General features: G+C 44.6%; 1 protein-coding gene and 1 non-coding gene across 3 annotated transcripts in view; both read right to left on the bottom strand.

Annotated features, from left to right (window-relative positions):
- LOC137569288 (probable ATP-dependent RNA helicase DDX60) overlaps nucleotides 1–21398 on the bottom strand; it is a 573444-nt gene that overhangs the window by 427481 nt on the left and 124565 nt on the right. For both annotated transcript variants that reach the window (XM_068278827.1, XM_068278828.1), the window contains 2 exons: nucleotides 11309–11411; nucleotides 3047–3156 (listed from right to left, as the gene is read on the bottom strand). In XM_068278827.1, the coding sequence (XP_068134928.1) occupies nucleotides 3047–3156; nucleotides 11309–11411 (213 nt within the window). The remainder of the gene's footprint in view (nucleotides 1–3046; nucleotides 3157–11308; nucleotides 11412–21398) is intronic.
- On the bottom strand, nucleotides 20740–20813 carry TRNAN-GUU (transfer RNA asparagine (anticodon GUU)). The gene has a single exon. It is a non-coding gene; the product is annotated as a tRNA-Asn (tRNA).

Raw genomic sequence — 21398 nt, 5'->3', positions numbered from 1 at the left:
GGTTGTGGGCAGGACTGTCTTTTGAAGCTCTTATCTCAACTGTCCCTCATTGTTTCTTAAATGTTTAAGGTTTTCCTGCAGAGGAAAGTTGAAAAGGTCATTAGCTCTGTGACATCGTTTAACATGCTGAGTGTGATGTGTAAACTGCAAATATTAGAGAATGATGCAATGTTATAAAAAAAGAAAAATATACATCAGTAACTTAAAATACAAATATTTTCTTTGCTACTAATGTTCTATTAATTATTAGGACTACACATAGAATTAATTATATCATACTTTTTTTCACTTCAGTGTCACTTTAAAGGACCACTATTGCAAAAAAATTTAACATTGAAAATACATGTTAACAAATACAAATAAAAAGTACATTTCTTCCACATTAAAAGGAGACATAAATTACTTTTCTCGCATGTTGCTGTCACTTACAGTTGGTAGTAGCAATCTGATAGAACCAACAGGTTTTGGTTTGGTCCATCTCTTCATGGGGGATTATCAGCAGAAAAATTATCATTAAAAAACTAGAATTCATCTTTAACAATTTTTTTTTTTTTTTATAAATTTTGTATTTCTCACTTTGTTCTAAATAAAAAAAATCATAACAATTTAACAACAGTCAACATTTGTGGATGGTCAGGGCTGAGGTGAGGTTTGCTGTGTTCATTACACATATGTAGTGAGTGGGAATGCCACATCCTTGCCTGAGATGGAGGGAGAGCAGAAAAATTATCATTGAAACTAAAATTATTCTTTAACTTTTTTTTTTTTATAAATAAATTTGTATCTCTTACTTTGTCATAATTTTAAATAACAAATCTATCTATAACCATAAATAACTTTCAAAATATTTTTTTTTCAATAACCTACCCTTCCCTGAAACTTATCAAAACGGATACTACACTTGATTTCAGCCAAAAAAGCAGAGAAGCTTGCAAGTCTCCACTGTGTGGCTCTGCATTGGAGTTTTTGCGCGCTTTTTTTACCTTTTGCGTGGGCAAAAAGTATTAGCGCACAAAGCGGCTATTTTCACATCCTAAGTTCCTCTTCACTGCTAAAACTTAGCACCCTTTAGTGAATCGAGGCCTTGGTCTATTTCAGTTTGAAAAAAGTGTGCTTTTGATACCAAAGTGAATTGCTCCTGGATTCTTTTTCTTTTTCTTTTTGAATGCTGCTTTAAGGAATTAGGAACATGCTATTTGGAGTGCATCAGAATGGAAGAGGGCATGTATAGAACATCAAAAGTGGTCTTAAAGCATTATAAAACCGTGACATAATTTTCAATAAAAACATGTTTTTCTACTTTTTGTATGCCATACTGTTATCATATTTGCTTTTGTGCATAAGTATTAGTATTCATTTAGAAATTATACGTTCCCAAAGTACACATTTTTTCTCTGAGAGCTGACTTTGCATTTTATTTATAACTGATTTATTCATGTTCTAACAAGCAGAAATGCTTTCTAAATTGTCCTGGCTTTGTTCAGGGGACCCGACAGTGTAGGAGAAGTGTTTATTTACATTCCTCACTTGTTACAATTAAACACAAGATAACATTATCTACAACTTCGGATGCGTCCAGATTTCTCTGCACTGAACTTTCAAGCCCTGTGTGTAACCCTTTGAATGCTGTTCTAGTAAAAAAATGCTGGTTGTATATAATATGCTGTAAATAATCTAATAGAGCAAAGAAGAAATGCTGTGTTTCATTCCGCTTTAATACAACATTTTACTCATTCTGTAAGGTACCCTTTCTGTAAGGTACCTTCACTGTGTGGCAGCAGAGTGGTGCAGCGGAAGTGTGCTGGGCCCATAACCCAGAGGTTGATGGATTGAAACCATCCTCTTCTAGGCGTACTTTGTTTTTTACACCTTGCTTTACCACATTGGCCAATCGGCGGCCATAGCCCCTTAAGAGAAAGTGTCATTAGGGCCTTGCTGTAACATAGATTGTAGTGTAACTATTTCAACTAATGTACCCTTCTTAAACTTGAAGATTGTATACAAATGTAAGCAGACTGCAGAGTGGCGCAGCGGAAGTGTGCTGGGCCCATAACCCAGAGGTTGATGGATTGAAACCATCCTCTGCTAGGCATGATTTCATTTTTGCACCTCGCTTTATCGCATGGGCAAGACGGTTTCCATAGCTCTGTAAGAGAAAGTGTAATAAGGGCCCTGCCGTAACATAGATATTACGGAAGCTAAGACTACTCCTGGGCCTTTCTTGTAGTTAAAGAGATGAGTGAAATGGCTGGCTTCAGCCTGTAATGTTAGTTGACCTGGGTTTGATTCCCGGCCAATGGTGGTATAGTGGTGAGCATATCTGCCTTCGAAGCAGTTGACCTGGGTTAGATTCCTGGCCAATGTATGTGAGCTTGCTTTTGACAGCCTACGAATCCCTGGAAGACAAAATCAGAGAGAGAGAGAGAGAGAGAGAGAGAGAGAGAGAGAGCAAAATTTTCATGGGGCCTTTAGATTTAGGCACTCTTGACTGGGCAATTTACATTTCCATGCAATGTACACTGTGTATAGTCCATGGCCAGTGAGATACAGTCAGAAGGCAGAGAAAAAAAGCAAAGTTAATAGTGAAAACACCAAGTACCACCTGGTCCCCCTCATCTCTAGGGCCCCATAGCAGTTGCTATAGCTGTTATGGCTATTGCTATGCCCCTGGTCACATGGAACTCTTTGACGCAATCTACATGTCTGGGGAAGGATAACTGTGATCCCAGTCACAACCATGCTTCTCCTTTGGACTGATAGTGGACCATGTCCTAATGGAGACCATGCAACTCTTGGGGTGTGCTGTCAATGTCTTAGAGGAAGATTTAGAAGTAAAAAGATGCTGCAGGTTGTTTATTGAGGCCACCTGAATGACAGAAGCAGCAACAATACATTTCATTGTTACAAAAACTATAAATGCAATATAATTTAGAGAAAATGCATGTTTTATAATTATGAATTAGGACTTAAGCTGAACTAGCACTTTAACACACTTCAGTAGTGCTAATGAATGCTAAAATAATTACTGCAATTATTTTTATTTTACCAGTATTCTTGGTCCTATCATAGTCATCACTGAGCGGTCGTCCTGAATGCCAATGGAGAAGCTCATCATAAGGTTTTTTCCTCATCAATGAAGAAAATAATGGATCATCACTAATTAAAAAAATATATATATTTATTGATAAATGAGTAACTCCATTTTGTAAATATTAACAGTTTTCTGTACATAAATTCTAGTGGAAAATGTGAAAAATTCTTCAAGAAACATACGGTATAATCAGGGTTTGCTAGCCTTAGAAGTGTTAACTTGATCTTTCTAAACAATACTATTTTTGGATGTCCTATGTGTGGCCAGACAGAAGGGGGAACAGTAGTGATCCTCCTGCACACCTTTGGCTTGATTCACTAAGACAAATAGCATGCCTTAACAGAGATGACACGCCTTATCAAGGTTAACACACCTTATCATAGTAGCATAGCGAACGTATGTCTGCTAATTAGCAATGATCTATTTGTCTTAGTGAATCTAGCCCCAAGTTTGCCTTTGGCTGATGAAGAATGATGTATCCACAACAGGATCTCAGAGAAAGCTGGAGAATCCATGAGCTAGAAGGTGAGTATGGTGTCTTTTTTTATTTTTAGATATTATTTACTGGCATAACTGAACGCTAATGATTTGGTGGTGCACTGTCTAATTTTGTGTTATGCTGCTTAACTGCTTCCGGGCCAGCGTGGTTGAAATCTACCTCCTGCTGGTGGCTGTGCAGCTCTGACAGGACGTAGATTTCAACAACCGTTGCCACGCTGCTCTGCCCCTGCCGCAACACACTCGCCCTCCCGTCAGTGTGAATTCTACTGGCTTCTCAGTATGTAGCAAGCACCCAAGGAGGGGATGAACGATGTGCTCTGGCTTCCAGTGTCTCTGCACACTCAGACAATCAAACAGCTTCCTCCGCAGTCAAGTCAGCACCATCTGTAATGTATAAAGCTTTTTTATTGGTTAAAAAGCAGCATGACAATCCTCTGTCCAGCTGGACAGATGATTGTCATGCTACTTTTTAACCAATAAAAGAGCTTTATACATTATGGATGGTGCTGACTTGACTGCGGAGGAGGGTGAATTCCACTGGCTTACATTCATGGACAGGGTCAGGAGCCAATGAAAGCAGCTCCTGACCAGTGCACAGAGATCTGCCATTATAGAAACAACAGAGAAAGGGACCTGCAGTGATGGGAGAGTGGTGTGACCAATGAGAGCGGCAGATCAGTGCGGCAAATTGTCAGTAAGCGCCGTTTTACGCCCTTTTGCGGTACCAGCAGACTCTGGTCCTCAAGGTACCATACACTGCTAGTATGCAAGTAGTTAATTTTGTATGGGGGACATGTTGCAAAATTATGGTATTTGAGGTTCATGCTGCCTCATTATATTGTTGGGGGAACATTCATCCTACATTTGTTGTCTGGGAATACTCTGCATATTTTCCATACTTGTAGGACACTCCTCTAATTATTTATTTTGTGCGTGCATACAACCTTAATGACCAGCTAACGTCGATAGGCGGTGGCTGGTCAATTGTGGTTTTACATGGAAACGGCCGCTCGTTCGAGTGGCCGTTCCATGTCAGTTCACGGAATAGCCTGCGAGCCTCCGATCGTGGCTCGCAGGCTAATTGTAAACACGCGGGGAAGAAATCCCTGCTGTTTACATCAATACGGCACTGCTGCGCAGCAGCGCCGTAAAGGAGATCTGCGATCCCCGGCCTCTGATTGGCCAGGGATTGCCACCGTCTGATAGGATAATGCCTAGTGGAGGCGGCACAGGACAGATCGCCTTCCTGTGCCGCCAAGATCCGGAGAGAGAGGGAGGTAAGGGGAGGGAGCGCACAATATCGCTGCGGAGGGGGGCTTTGAGGAGCCCCCCCGCTCGGCCACATGGAGCGGCGGCGATCAGACCCCCCCAGCAGGTTATCCCCCTAGTGGGGAAAAAAAGGGAGGGGGGAAGTCTGATCGCCCTGCCTAAACCACGATCTGTGCTGCGTGCTGGAGAGCCCACGCAGCACAGATCAACCAAACACAGCCCGGTCCTTAAGTGGTTAAGTTAAGTCTAATCATGTTGTTTGGGGTGTTACTGCCTAATTATGTTGTGGGGGGGCACAATATAATTACAATATAATATGTTTTTTTTTAACAGACACTCCGCCTTAATATGTTGTTTAGGGGGATCTGCAAAGGATTAAGGGAAATTATGTGCGCATGGAGGAAAGAAGTTTAAGCCATTTATTTAGGAATGGCTCTTTACAGTAAATTAAAATGTGGGAATGTATTACAACAGGGAGTAGTTATGGAAAAATTAAGCTTTCCTTGCATTGAAAGACATCCATGGCTATGATTACCAGGTGGTGGGGATGCAGGGATTGTCATGATCTGCATCTGCTGGTAACATCATGAACTCTCTGGATGAACTTCCTATGTCTCACCAGCAGATGTCACCAGTCTCTTCAGGGATTGTGCAGCCTGAACTGCTCTCTGCCCCCCAGCAGAGGTCTCTACTTCAGGAACATTTCTGTTGCAGACTGCTAATGAAGGCATGTCTGGGATCACATGGACATTGTCATCTGACCTCCCAGCACTCCATATAACCAGCTTCAGCTGACCAGTTCACTGCTAGTTCATCAAGCCTGTTTCCTGGTCCTGTTCTCTGTTTTCTAGCCTTCCCTGCCTTGCTCTTGTTACCTGCCGTGTATGACCTTTTGCTATTCCTTGACTAATCTTTTGCCTAAGTGATTATATCACTGTATGATCCTCTGGTTTGACTTTGCTTGTATGACTACCCGTATTTGCTTCAGCTATGGAAGTTGACTGGACCATCCAGCATAATAAATATTATTCCCTGCTTGCAGAGTGAGACAAATATGATTGTTATAAGAAATTGTCAGCATATTCCCGTGAAGAGTTAGTGCAAATAATTAAGCAATGTTACATTTCCAGAGGAAAACACGCGCCACTGAACGGAAATGGAGAAAAACTAGACTTAACCAGGATTTCCTACAGTACAAGACCAACCTGCTGCAGTTCCACACTGCCCTTGCTCATGCGAAGCAGGAATACTTTACCAAGCTCATCGGAGCACAAGCTTCCAATCCCCGGCGTCTTTTTGCCACTTTCAACTCCCTGCTTAAACCCACCCCCCAACCCTCAGTTTCCTCCCTCTCTGCCACAGATTTAGCCACCCACTTCACCAACAAAATTGTCTCCATCCTCCAAGAAATATCCAATCTCCAATCTTCACCTCCCACCCCCTCCCAACCAGCTCCTCCTCCACCCTATCCTCCCCTCACAACCTTCACTCCTACTACCACCGAGGAAGTCAACCACCTACTGCAGACTTCCCATACCACTACTTCGCCCCTTGACCCCATCCCTTCTGATTTACTCCAGCCTCACTTCACGGAATTGGCCCCAGTCCTCACTACCCTGTTCAACCTCTCCCTATCCACAGGCACCTTCCTCTCAGACTTCAAGCAGGCCACTGTACTACCCCTGCTCAAGAAACCCTCCCTCGACCCCTCGCTACCCTCCAACTACCGTCCTATCTCCCTCCTCCCCTTTACCTCAAAACTCCTGGAGCGTCTGGTTCACAAACGCCTGACCCAGTACCTCAATGCCAACTCAATCCTAGACCCACTGCAATCTGGATTTCGGCCTGCCCACTCAACCGAAACTGCTCTCACCAAAGTGGTCAATGACCTTGCCTTAGCTAAAGCTGAAGGTAAATACTCCATTCTCCTCCTCCTTGACCTTTCAGCAGCTTTTGACACAGTAGATCATCCCCTACTCCTCCAGTCCCTCCAGTCCTTGGGCATTCACGATCTCGCCCTGTCCTGGCTTTCATCCTACCTCTCCAACCGCTCCTTCACGACTGCCTTCAATGAGTCCTCGTCCACCCCCAACCACCTCTCGGTGGGAGTCCCCCAAGGTTCGGTCCTTGGCCCCCTACTGTTCACCCTATACACATCCTCCATTGGCAAGGTTATCTCCTCCATGGGTTTTAACTATCATCTGTATGCAGATGACACCCAGATCTACCTCCACACCCCTGACATATCCACCACTACCATGGACAAGGTCTCCTCCTGCCTATCAGCCATCTCCTCCTGGATGTCCGCTAGGTTCCTGAAACTAAATCTAGACAAAACGGAATTTGTGATCTTCCCACCCCGGCCATCCACGAACCTCCCAGATGTGCATGTCACTGTTAACCACATTACCATTCGCCCTACCTCTCAAGCCCGTTGTCTGGGTGTCACCCTGGACTCCGCACTCTCCTTCACTTCCCACATCCAAATCCTCACAAAGTCCTGCAACTTTCACCTTCGTAACATCTGTAAGATTCGCCCTTTCCTGACCTATGCCACCACCAAACTTCTCATCCATGCCCTCATAATTTCCCGCCTTGACTACTGCAATGCCCTGCTGTCTGGTCTCCCTATGACCCGAACAGCCCCACTGCAGTCCATCATGAATGCGGCAGCCAGAATTATCCACTGCTCCCATCGCTCCACCATGGCAGATCCCCTCCTAGAATCCCTCCACTGGCTTCCTATCCAGTCCAGAATCAAATTCAAGATACTGTGTCTGACCTACAAATCTGTCCACAAAACCTGTCCAACCTACATTTCCGATCTTACTCAGAGGTACACACCTAGCCGCTCACTCCGCTCTTCCAATGAACTTCGCCTAACTGCCCCCCCGCATCACCCAGTCCCATGCACGCCTCCAGGACTTCTCAAGAGCTGCTCCAACACTATGGAACTCCCTACCTCCACCCATTAGGGCAGCCCCCTCCTTCAACATCTTCAAGAAAGCCCTCAAAACTCACCTTTTCACTCTGGCCTACTACCCCTCACAAGTGCTCTAAACCTACAGCTGAACTCTGGTCCCCTACCGTTCGTGTCCTTACCTCTCCCTCTAGACTGTAAGCCTTTGGGCAGGGTCCTCCTCCTTTTGTGTCCTACCTGATCATGCACCTCCATTACTGTGCACCCATGCTATGCATCTGAGTGAACCTAACTTGCCTAATCTCCATGCTCAATCCAGTGACTGACTAAGCATTACCTTGTACTCATACTGTGCTGTGTGATCTGGTTTTCTATTATTCCTGTATTGTCATATTGCTGTATGTCACCCCTAAATATTGTCTGTAACCAAAATTAATGTTCAGTGCTGCGTAATATGTTGGCGCTTTATAAATACAATAAATAATAATAATAATAATAATTTTTTATGCAACAGGGCAATATAGCACAGTGTTGCTTGCAAATTTCCGCCAAAGTGATTTTCGCATCGAAAATCCCGTTTTCGCTTTCACCGAATTTTCGCGAAAATTAGCTTAAATTTTCGCCCAATAGCGAAATTTAAAGGGAAAGTGCCATATTTTCGCCCAAATACTAAATTTCAAAAATAACTGCTATATTCGACATGTGCTTAGCATGAAAATTCGAAAATTGATAGGAAGTAATGTCTTCTCTCCCCATATTAGGTCTCCCATGATTCTTAGCTGCAGAATTGACCCAGGAACCATATAACTACAACCAATCAGACAACAGACAGCCCCCTGAGAAGACTAGCTCTCTGACACACCAGCCTCTGTTGGGAAGAGTTAGTGGATGCAATAGGAGTAGAGAGAGCTTAACTAGCTACCAGGGGCGTATCAATAGGGGGTGCAGAGGTAGTCACCGCATCGGGGCCCTTGGGCTAGAGGGGCCCACCCTCAACCACAGTATTAGCTCTTTATTGGTCCTATGCTGATAATATTCTCTTCTATAGATGATTAGAATAGCAGTGATCATTAACACACTGTTTCCCATACCTTTCTTGCACCTCTGACACTGTGGTTGTCCTTGATTGGTTTTGGTGCAACGTTATGAATTGTTATGTATAGAGAGCTTGAGGGGCCGCAATGCAAAACTTGCACTGGGGCCCACAGCTTCTTAGCTACACCATGGCTAGCTACTGCTCATTTATTTGCAGTCTACTTTGTGTTTGTGGTTTGAAAATGTCCACAAATACAAGCTACAGCAGGCTGGATTGTAATTGTAATCTAAAACAAAAGTCTTTTTTACAGGAGAACTGTAGTGAAAGGTATATGGAGGCTGCCACATTTATTTCCATTTAAGCTATACCAGTTGCTCGGCTGTCCTGCAGATCAATGTGGCTGCAATAGTGTCTGAATCACACTAGAAACATGCATGCAGCTAATCTTGTCAGATCTGAAAATAATGTCAGAAACACCTGATCTGCTGCATGCTTGTTCCGGGTCTATGGCTAAAAGTATTAGAGGCAGAGGATCAGCAAGATAGCCAGGTATCTGGTATTGTTTCAAAGGAAATAAATATTACAGCCTCCATATTCATCTCACTACAGCAGAATCAGCAGCGGTGCGCTATCGGGCTGCTGCTGCCTATAATTATAGCTCTTGATGTGTTGCATGTAAAAGGGCAGGTTGGGCAGCACTGGGGGGGGGGGGGGGCGCACAAGTTCCATCATAACTAGTACACTGCTGAAACGTTGGATAGTTGCCAATATTCAGCTTGCATGCACTCAAAACTGGAGTTTACCCACACGTGGTGGTCATGCCACAGAGCCCAGCATTATTGGAGAGCCATTTGGAGAACAACTGTGTTGGGACGTCACATTCCCTTTAGCCCTAATGTCTTCCTTCTAGCAGATAAACCCCCTAAGCTCAACTACTCAGCCTACAGACTTCTGCAATACATTGCCTCTACTGCCAAAAGAGTGTTAGCCAGGAACTGACTTACCCCGACCCTTCCAGTTGATGAGGTAATTACTTTAGTATCCGAGATCATGTTGGTTGCTTACATTGCTGCTAATATCACATAACATGCAGGGCTTCTGTAGCACATGGTTCCCATGGATTACCTAGTTAGAGAATACTGCCCTTTCTCACTACCGTCATACATTTTAAGACCTTTTAATGGGATTGATATGACCTGACTTTATATTTCTTTGCAGGTGCTTCCTGAGCAAAATGTTGTGGTTCTCTTTGCTGAAACGGTTTAGCTGAGTTTTGTTTATTCTGCAATGGTTTTCTGTATCTTTTTGTAAGATTTTTTTTTTATAGCCCCTGCATGAGTTTTATGACGTTTTAGCCATTTTCTATCTGCAAAACCCAATTAAAGGTTTTTAAAACTAAAACTAGAGTTTACAAAGAGAAAAGAACCTGAAAGACTAGCAAAGTGCATTTGCATTGATGCTGTTCTCACCCATCCAAACTCAACCCCACACATAGACTACTATAAAAAGAAAAGCGCAAGAAAACAATAGGAAGCCAGGGGTTGCTAGATACCCTTAAGGGGCCCATACACTGGTCGATTTTAGCCATCAATCGATGGCCGATTCGACCGTTTTAATCGAATCGGCGAGAATTCGATGCAGCAGAAAGCATGATCGATCGGGAGAAAGATCGATTTCCGGACGATTTCGATCGATTTGATTGTTTGGTCCGGACGGAAAATCTGGGTCGATCGGCTGTCAGCATAGGGTTGCATTGGATCGAATGGTGCAACACTGCATTTTGATCAAATTTCAATCGATTTCATTCTGAAATCTATTGAAATTCGATGCCTACTATGTGGCACACATCAGATATATTCCTGTCAGATTCGACCTGATAGGCATCTGACAGAAATCTAACTGATGGTCGAATCTGCTGCAAATCTATAAGTGTAGTTTCCAATCAAGTCAGCACCATCCAAAAAGTATTCAAGCTCTTTTATTAATAAAAAGGATGCATAACAGGCTTTGCAGCGACAGCAGCGCTGTTTCGGTCCGCAGACCTTTTTCAAGCTGTATCAAGCAGTGATACAGCTTGAAAAAGGTCTGCGGACCAAAACAGCGCTGCTGTCGCTGCAAAGCCTGTTATGCATCCTTTTTATTAATAAAAGAGCTTGAATACTTTTTGGATGGTGCTGACTTGATTGGAAACAAGACGTTGGAGTGTCGGAGAGTGCAGAGACACTGCAAGTCATAGCACATCAGCCTTTTCCCTCCGTGGGTGCTTGCTACACACTGTTTTCTGCAATGTATAAGTGTATGGGCACCTTTAGAGAGCTAAAGTCTTTCAATTACATAACTGATCTGAGAAGAAGCTGAAATGGTTAGAATGTTTATGTTGCTAGTTAACTAACTCATGAGAATACATTTGTGATTATTGGAGTTAATAAACACATCTCCCAAGTTCCAAATACACTACATGGAATAATAATTAATCACACAGCATTTATACCAGCTTAATGTTGGTAATTCCTTTATAACTTCCCCGGCGTAATCTTGAATTAAGTCACATTGCATAGGCAACAGCCCCACTGGAAGTACTTCCTCTTCTTTCACTAGGCAAAATAAAACAGAAAGCTTAAAAAATATGTAAAAAATTACAATAATCACTTTGCATATGGGTAGTGCATTATGTATGTATATGTTGCAATATGTCCTCCAAATTGACCTCTGCACTGATGGTAGGTGCTGGCTGTCCCAGGGCGCAGTGTCCAAGTTAAAATGGGTCTTCACTACCACTAGTGGGCAGCAGGCTCTTTGCTGCCTAGTAAACACCAAGTTGTGGCCCTCGGGATTCCCCCACCAGTGACATAGGGAACACAGCGACTGGTTGAGGTGAAGTCCAGAGAGCAGACTGGTGTATCAGAGGTGGCACAAGTAGCAAGGTCAGACTAGCCAAAAGGTAAAGACCTCAGCCAAGGTCAGTTCACACGCCAAAGGTTGGAGGCAGGAGGAATATAGACATAATCAAAAATACAAGCCAGAGGTCAGGGTGGAAGGAGTTCAAGCGACGTCAATAGTACAAGCCGTGTCAAAACCAAAGGACTAATTCAATAATAGCTGACAGGAGTAGAATCAAACACAAAGCTTCAGGGGATACAGCAGTCAGTCAGAGCCTAGACCTAATTAGGAGACAGCATTTTTATTATTATTTAGTATTTATATAGCACAGACATCTTCCACAGCGCTGTACAGAGTATATAGTCTTGTCATTAATTGTCCCTCAAAGGAGCTCACAATCTAATCCCTATCAAACTAATATGTCCAATGTAGTCTAGAGCCAATTTATGGGGGATGTCAGTTAACTTACTTGTATGTTTTTTGGAATGTGGGAGGAACTAAAGTGCCTGGAGGGAACCCACACAGAGACTAGGAGGACATACAAACTCTGTGCAGATGTTGCCTTGGCTAGGTTTCGAACTGGAGACCCGGCACCGCAAGGTGAGTGTGGTAACCGCTGTGCCACTGTGCTGCCCTTTTAACGTTTGTGTGTACACATGTTTATGCGCATTCATGCCAAAACCTTCAGAACAGAGGATGGAGTGCATAAGAGTAAGGGAGGATGGCTGGTGTAGCGCACATCGAGGAGTGAGTACTCGACTGGCCCACTGAGGGACACATAAGTTATGACAGTAATGCAAGCTGATTTATATTATTAGTGTTGTTATCTGTTCTAAATTCTATGATTAAAGGGAACCTGAAGCGAGTAAAATTATTTAAAATACACACATGATGTAGCTGCAAATTAATATTACATACTTACCTCACTGTCAGTTCCTCTCAGAAGCTCACCATTTTCTTCTTACAGTGATCCCTTCCAGTTCTGACAATATTTTGTCAGAACTGCAATAAACCAGTTGCTTTCAGTTATACTCTATATCAGCAGCTGTCAGTTACAACTGAATGTGTAAGGTAATGTCCATGTTTCAATATGGCTCAAGTGGATGATATTAAAGTTTAACAGTGTGCTGACCAGGAAGCTGTAATGGGGTAATGACCATTTTTAAAATGGAGGACAGAGAATTCTATTGATCACAGTGGACTAAAGGGATGCAGGGGAAGATAAAGAGATTGAGAAGTAGACTACACACGAGGTAAGTATGACCTGTGTATGGTTATTTTGACTTTTTATTTTCAGTTCAGGTTCTCTTTAACCACTTAACATCTCAGTCGTTTTCAGCTTATGCATCCGAGCAATGTTCACCTCCCATTCATTAGCCTATAACTTTATCACTACTTATCACAATGAACTGATCTATATCTTGTTTTTTCCGCCACCAATTAGGCTTTCTTTGGGGGGTACATTTTGCTAAGAGCCACTTTACTGTAAATGCATTTTAACAGGAAGAATAAGAAAAAAAATGAAAAAATTCATTATTTGTCAGTTTTCGGCCATTATAGTTTTATAATAATACATGCCTCCATAATTAAAACCCACGTATTGTTATTGCCCATTTGTCACGGTTATTTCACCATTTAAATTATGTCCCTATCACAATGTATCGCGACAATATTTTATTTGGAAATAAAAGAGCATTTTTTCCGTTTTGCATACATCACTATTTACAAGCTTTTTGTTTTTTTTATAGTAATGTTTTTTTTGTCTTTTTTTATTAAACATTTTATGTGGGCATTTTTGGGAGGGTGGGTTTTAAAAGTGTTTTATTTGGGGAAATATTGGGGTATTGTAATGTTTTTGGGCATTTACATGTAGTTTTACTTTTTGGCCACAAGATGGCAATCTCGATTTTTTTACATGACGTCACTCTAAGCGTACAATGTACGCTTAGAGGGACACAGCTTCAGAAAGAGCGAAGCTTCCGAGAGAAGCTGTCGCTTTTTCAGCGGGGGAGAGGAATCAATGATCGGGCTCCCCAGCCCGATACATTGATTCCGTGGCTACCGACTCCGCGGCCGGGAGTGCGCGTGCACGCGCGCGATCGGCCGCGGGAGCGCGCGGGAGCGCGCCTGTCCTCCTTGACGTTTTTATACGTCAAGGAGGACAAAGTGGTTAAGGACCAGCTATTATTTAAAAAAAAACCCTGCTGGTCACATAGTTTACAATTACCATATATACTTGAGTATAAGCCGACCCGAGTATAAGACGACCCCATAACTTTTACCTAAAAAGCAGGCAAAAATGATTGATTTCATTATAAGCCGAGGACAGGAATTGCAGAGGTTACATGTTAGGCATATGTTGGTGAGCAGTGCCACGTGGAAGAAAGTAGTAAATTCCTGGCAGATCTGGGCAAAAATCTGTTGCACCAACATGTTCTATTATTCTATTATTTATTGATTGTTACCTAAAATCGATTGGTAGTAACGTTCAGACTGGATGGGGCTTCCACATTGATCAGGGGCAGTGCAGGAGGAGTGGATGTTCCACTGGCCCCCTCCCTCCCCTGACAGAGCAGAGCGGTATGTGAGTGCTCCTGGCACACGGACACACTTAAATGCTGTAACGATTGCGAAACTATTTCCGTGGTCAGCGCGCAGGACACACGCTGACACGATGGAAATCCTCCACAAGCGTGTAATATGAGATAACCCAGCTATGGTGCAATGCACCTGTAGAGGGAGATTCCCACCAGCAGATGGAGCTGTGGAGTGCAGACAAACACAGCCTCTGCACAACCACAGATGCCAGATGGGAATTGTACGAGTTTGAAGCAATGCAGGGCAAGATCGCCCTTAAAGAGAGAGAACACAGAGACAGAATGTATGTGTGTCCACCAATCTAGTCACCACCCAGTGACGATGAACACACAACAACAGAAACGAAGTGGGAACGCAAGAGTAGCGATTGCCAATAGTGACACAAGACCGAACTAGACAGAGCACAAGTATAAAGAAAGAGCACAGAGACAGAATGAATGTGTGTCCACCAATCTAGTCTCCACCCAGCAACAGTGAACACACCGCAGAAACAAAGTACGAACGCAATCGCAAGACTGGCGATTGCCAACAGACACAAGACCGAGCAGGACAGAACACGAGAGTAGCAAAAGGCACAGCAAACAAGAACAATCAGAACATCAAGGAAAATAACAAACGCTAACTAAATGCGAACACCGCACTCATTCGCAACAGCGAACGCATTTAAGCATGATCACTGTGCCCAGTGATAAGCGTGCCACCCTAACTAACCAATGTAACACAAACACGAAATAGAGAATGCGAACGCTTGCTAAACGGTTACCTCACCGCGCCTACAGCAAGCGTTCGTACAAGACAAGAGAGACAGAAGGAGCAGCCAGCAGCAACCGCAGCTCTGGCCTACACTCCCAGACAGAGTACAGAAGGAACCACCGCTGCTACCGCTAGAGCGAATGCGATCCAGACAGACAAACAGATGGGGCTACCAGTAGCAACCGCTGCTCTGGTTAGCACCCCTGAGGCAGAATACACAAGGAAGCACTGCCACTACCACTAGGGCGATTGCGATCCAGACAGATGGAGTAGCCAGTAGCAACCGCAGCTCTGGCCTACACTCCCAGACAGACAGAACGATTTCCTGTCGACCGCCGTTGGCGACAAGACAATCGAGACAGAGAGACAGAACAAGGCAATACAGATAATACAACTTGACTGCACTAGAAGGGATGCCTAGTGCAGTCCCCAGGAATTACTCTAAGATAATCTTTAGCAAACAAGCAAGGCTGATACTCTAGGAGAGTTTAGCAGGAACAAACCTTCTTGACCAGCAAGGGATTCTGGGAGAACATGGTATTTATACTGCAAGCCTTCAAAGGAGGCAGCTAGGCAATTTGCATGACAAGTGTATGCAAATTCCTTAGCAGAGCAACTCTGAAACTTCCAAAGCGAAGACAGGTCTCTTTTCCAGAGACCTGCAGCATTTAGACCTAAAGAATGGACAAACAGCTGTCTGCCCGTGCAGACAGCTGAGCAGATCATTACAAATGCTTGCCTAGAGAGAAGAAAAATTGTGGCAGTGTGTGAACTGTCACACTCCCTCCCTCCCCTGACAGTGCTGCGGTATCTAAGTGCATCTGAGTGCTCCCGACACACTGTCACCCCTGTGTACCACTCTGGAGATAAGCACAATTGTGGAGTGGCTGTGTGTGTGTACAGTCCCCCGCCCCTGACAGAGCTGCGCAGTATGTAAGTTGTGTCACTGGTCAGGTTTAGATTGATGACTATGTCCCCCTTTATCGTCAGAGTAGAGCGTTATGTGAGTGCTCCCGGCATTTGCAGTGTTTGTCACAGTGGAGGGGGCTTCCTTCGCTCATCAGTCCATGCTGGGATCTCGCCGAGGATTGCTCTAGCTTGTCTGTCTTGTCTTATGTCCATGACCCCTGCAGTGGCGCATGTGATGCGAGGCGCTGCTAGAGGGCTTCATAGAAATGAGTCAGGCAAGCTAGAGAGCAAACCCTGGCGAGATCCCGGCATGGAGTGGTGAGTGAAGGAAGCCCCCTCCGCTGTGACAAACACTGCAAATTCCGGGAGCACTCACATACCACTGCTCTGACGACGAAGGGGGACACAGTCATCACTCTAAAACTGCCAAGTGACACAACTTACATACCTCGCAGCTCTGTCAGGGGAGGGGAGACGACTGTACACACACAGCCGCTCCACAATAGTGCTCATTTCCAGAAAGGCACATAGGGGTGACAGTGTCAGAAGCAATCCGATACCACGCCGGTCTATCGGGGGAGGAGGGGGACAGTACACAGAGCCACTTAACAAAATACATTGTGACAGAGAAAATCACTAGCGTTTTGCGATCAGCAAGTGTGAATGGGCCCTTACACTTGATTGGTTGACCATATGTGTGCAGACCAATATAAATAGCAGGCTGCTGGCTGAGAGTGAGCATCGCTTTTCTTGTGTTTTTCATTCAGTATTTGGAGGCAGTGTGGGTAAAACCCCTGGTGCTGGCAGAGTCTGGTCACCCTTTTGTCATGTGCACCAGTGTTTGTGTTTTTAACAAAAGATTGAGGCCATTTTCTGCAAGGGTGGAGCTACATGAAGGAACTTGGCTGAAACGGGTTTAACAGTTTATTTATTTTACTAGAAGTGTACTTTTAATAAATAAACTTTATTAGGAGTAGAGATGGCCCAAACCTCCGATTTTCGGTTTGCGAACCTCCCCCAAAAGTTCGGTTCGTGCGAACTTTCCTGAACCGCAATAGACTTCAATGGGGAGGCGAAATTTGAAAAATAGAAAAAATTATGCTGGCCACAAAAGTGATGGAAAAGATGTTTCAAGAAGTCTAACACCTGGAGGGGGGCATGGCGGAGTGGGATACACGCCAAAAGTCCCCAGGAAAAATCAGGATTCGACGCAACGCAGCGTTTTAAGGGCAGAAATCACATTGAATGCTAAATTGCAGGCCTAAAGTGCTTTAAAACATCTTGCATGTGTATACATCAATCAGGGAGTGTAATTAGAGTACTGTTTCACACTGACACACCAAACTCACTGTGTAACGCACCGCAAACAGCTGTTTGTGTAGTGACGGCCATGCTGGACTGGTACGCACCATGGCCATAGTGCAGGCGATAGCGGTTTTCAAGCCCATATGGTAGCTAGGCATACGTAGTAGCTAGGCATAGGTAGGAGTCCCTATAGTTAGCTAGGCATAAGTAGGTGTTCCTGTTTAGGTAGGTGGGTGCCCCAGTAGTTAGCTAGGCATAGGTAGGTGTTCTCGTATAGGAAGGTGGGTGCCCCAGTAGTTAGCTAGGCATAGGTAGGTGTTCCCATATAGGTAGGTGGGTGCCCCAGTAGTTAGCTAGGCATAGGTAGGTGTTCCTGTATAGGTAGGTAGGTGCCCCAGTAGTTAGCTAGGCATAGGTAGGTGTTCGCGTATAGGTAGGTGGGTGCCCCATTAGTTAGCTAGGCATAGGTAGGTGTTCCCGTATAGGTAGGTGGGTGCCCCAGTAGTTAGCTAGGCATAGGTAGGTGTTCCCGTATAGGTAGGTGGGTGCCCCAGTAGTTAGCTAGGCATAGGTAGGTGTCCCAGTATAGATAGTTAGACAGGGCCTGGCACAGTATAGCGATTACCAAGGTCAGCTGCAACAGATAGGTCTGTATAATGCAGTGTCAGTGGGCAACACAACAAAAAAAATAGATCACAAGAACAAGATTAGCTCTCAAAAGCTCTCAAAAGAGCTGTTGTGAGGTGCTATTTTAGCAATAAGAATCAGCAAGGAGCAAGCTAACAAGCCTACAAGAGCCTAACTAATCTTTCCCTGTGAGAGAGTCTGCAGCAGCTGTCCCTTCTGTATTTACTGCAGTCACACGAGTGAGTCCAAAGCCTGACGCTGTCTGCCTTTTATAAGGGGGGGAGTGGCTCCAGAAGAGAGTGTAGCCTGATTGTCTACAATGTGCCTGCTGACTGTGATTTAGGCGGGTCAAAGTTGACCCTAATGGTGCATTATGGGGGCGAACTGAACTCCCAAAAAAGTTTGCGGTTCTTTGCGAACGCAAACCAACGGAAGTTCGCCAGCGAACCGTTCGGGCCATCTCTAATTATGAGGTGTTTTTTTTTAAACGGTGTTCTTTTATCTGATTTCACCTTCTTCTGTATACTGCTATCTTGTTCTGTCATTTTCATCTTTATACTTCTATCCTCTCCTTTAACCCTCCTGGCGGTACGCAGTTTCTGAGGCTGCGTCCACGGGAGGGATTTTTTCAATTAAAGTTGTTTTAGCCTATGTAGCTAGCACTAGGCTAGCTAACATTGCCCCCCAAGTCCCCCCGCACCCTTCTGATCCCCCCAATCGCCGCCGCTATACGTTACCTAGCCGCGATCCCGCGAGAGCTGCAGCCTCCCCAATGAGCTCCAGTCGTCGCTATGCCGACGATCGGACATGACGTCTGACATCATCGACGTCATGTTGTCATGCGCAATCCTGATCCTCAGCATAGCGAAGCCTGGAGCTGATTGGAGAGGCTGCGCCATGGTAGGATCCAGGGGGTGTACGTATAATGGAGGCAATCAACAAAGAGCGGAAGGACTTGGGGGACAATGGTAGCTAGCGAAGTGCTGGCTACAAAGCATACAACAAGTTTTATTCACAAAATACCTCCAGGGGCAGATAAATCCTCTGCGGCAGCTACCCCGAGTGTAGGTCGGGGTTACTGCCAGGAGGGATAATCTTATGACTTCTCATGTTGCTGCTCAGACAACCTCTTCAGCACCTCTGGGACCCCTGGTGCAATAGTGCTCCACACTGGAACTGCAAAAAGCATGTTTAGATCTCCTGCTGGGCTCCCCATCGGTCACTTGATCTGACCAACAGGAATCCTCCTTAGGAAGGATCCCCGTTGACCAGGTCAAATTACTAATATGAAGTTACGGTGGCAGGTTCAAAGATCTCAAACAATAGTATTGTGGCTGTTTATGGATCCCATAAACAGCCACAATACTACATCTTTGAATTTGCTGCCGGTGTTTCCTATTGGCTAGTACGTAGACCAATGCAGTTTGTCCTTTCTGAGGAATCCTATTGGTCAGTGTACAGACCAATAGGAAACCCCAGTGGCAAATTCAAAAATGTTTATGCCAGGAATCCCAATACAGCTGCAATAGCAGTGTATAGAGATCCCTGACTGTGCCAGTGTCACTAGGGCTCCTCAGTAATTTGTTCTGACCAATGGGAACCAACACTATTGCCATCTACCCTATCACCAGGAACATTACCGCACTGCCAATCTCTGCCAGCACTCACTATACTACTGTATAGAAAGCCCAGGCAAAACCTTCTAAAAATCTCTGCCCAGGGCTCCCAGGGATGCTTATCCGGATATCGGATATCCGGGTAACCCGGATATCCAAACTTTTTTATGCTATCCGATTCAGATTTCGGATTTTTTAAAAAATCCGAATAGCTATCTGCAGATATTTGGACGCATGACACGGATATCCGCGGATATTGCAGATATCTGGATCCGAAATCTATTACACAGTAAAAAACCCTCCTCCCTCCACCCTCCTCCTCCTTCCTGTTCATGGATCTAGTCTTCCAGGGATTTGTAGGATGTCAAAAGCAAGCTCACATACATTGGCCAGGAATCAAACCCAGGTCAACTGCTTGGAAGGCAGCTATGCTCACCACTATACTGCCACAGAGTGAATGCTTTGCTGTAGGAAAAAGTGGTGTAAAACTTCTTGGAGCAGACTTACTTCCTCCCTCCAAAAGACAAACATACATCCCCATAAAATCATTTAGCAGCAACTGTGTTAGCGCATTTGTCTGTTAACCAAAAGGTTGGTGGTTCAAACCCACCAAGGGACGGCCTTACCTTTTGTGTTCAACAGTTGTCCGAAGAGAACCCCAGATAGCCAATTAGCAGCAACTGCATGCACAGTCTCTGTGGCGCAATTGGTTAGTGCATTTGGCTGTTAACCAAAAGGTTGGTGGTTCAAGCCCACCCAGGGATGGCCTTGCCTTTTGTGTTCAACAGTTGTATGAAGAGAAACCCAGATAGCCATGTAGATTGATCTCTCTCTCTAGTAGGGATGGTCACCGCTTTCCGCGGAATTGTATTTTCCGCGATTCCAGGCGGAAACTGGTCATGCCATTCCGTCAGAACGGAATTGGAGAGAGAGAGAGAGAGAGAGAGAGAGAGAGAGAGAGAGAGAGCGCTAAATGGCTATCTAGGTTTCTCCCTGGACAACTGTTGAACACAAAACAATGTGAGATACCTTAATACTTCAACCCAAATGTGTGTTTATACCAGGGAGTCGACCAGTCACACCCGTATCCACCTAAGGTGTAGCAACAGTCTAAATTAGAAAGAAGACTGGGTCTCGACCTAGATTTTAGGCCTGTTTGGCCAATTTTATTGCAAATATCACAGTGCAAAGCAGCACAACATTTGGTCGAAACGTTGAACACAAAAGACAAGGCCGTCCCTGGGTGGGTTTGAACCACCAACCTTTCGGTTAACAGCCAAATGCGCTAACCAATTGCGCCACAGAGACTGTGCACACAGTTGCTGCTAAATGATTTTATGGGGATGTATGTGTGTCTTTTGGAGGGAGGAAGTAAGTCTGCTGTAAGAAGTTTAACACCACTTTTTCCTACAGTGAAGCATTCACTGTGTGGCAGTACAGTGGTGAGCATAGCTTCCTCCCAAGCAGTTGACCTGGGTTCGATTCCTGACCAATCTGTGTGAGCTTGCTTTTGACATCCTACAAATCCCTGGAAGACAAGATCCATGAACGAGGAGGAGGAGGAGGAGGAGGAGGAGGAGGGGGTGTTCTTCACCTTCTAAAACAGTTTGGAAGCATTTAAAAGGGCACTTCCGTTTTTTATCCAGATATCCGAATAGGTCGGATATCCGCGGATAATGCGTCCGGATATCCGCGTGAACGCGGATATCTAAAAGGTCAGATTCGGATATCCGAAATGGATATCTGGATATCCAGATCCGAATCAATTCGGATTTTAAAAAGTACTCTCCGAGCACCCCTGAGGGCTCCCTCTCTAATGCACAGAGGTGGAGATAAGTCCCCTACCATAATATGAACAGAGCTTTATGGGTGAGGGGGGCATTTTCAACCACT

The sequence above is a fragment of the Hyperolius riggenbachi genome, chromosome 1, assembly GCF_040937935.1.
Source record: "Hyperolius riggenbachi isolate aHypRig1 chromosome 1, aHypRig1.pri, whole genome shotgun sequence".
In the NCBI taxonomy this organism is placed as follows: domain Eukaryota; kingdom Metazoa; phylum Chordata; class Amphibia; order Anura; family Hyperoliidae; genus Hyperolius; species Hyperolius riggenbachi.
This window is presented reverse-complemented; position numbering and strand designations above follow the sequence as displayed.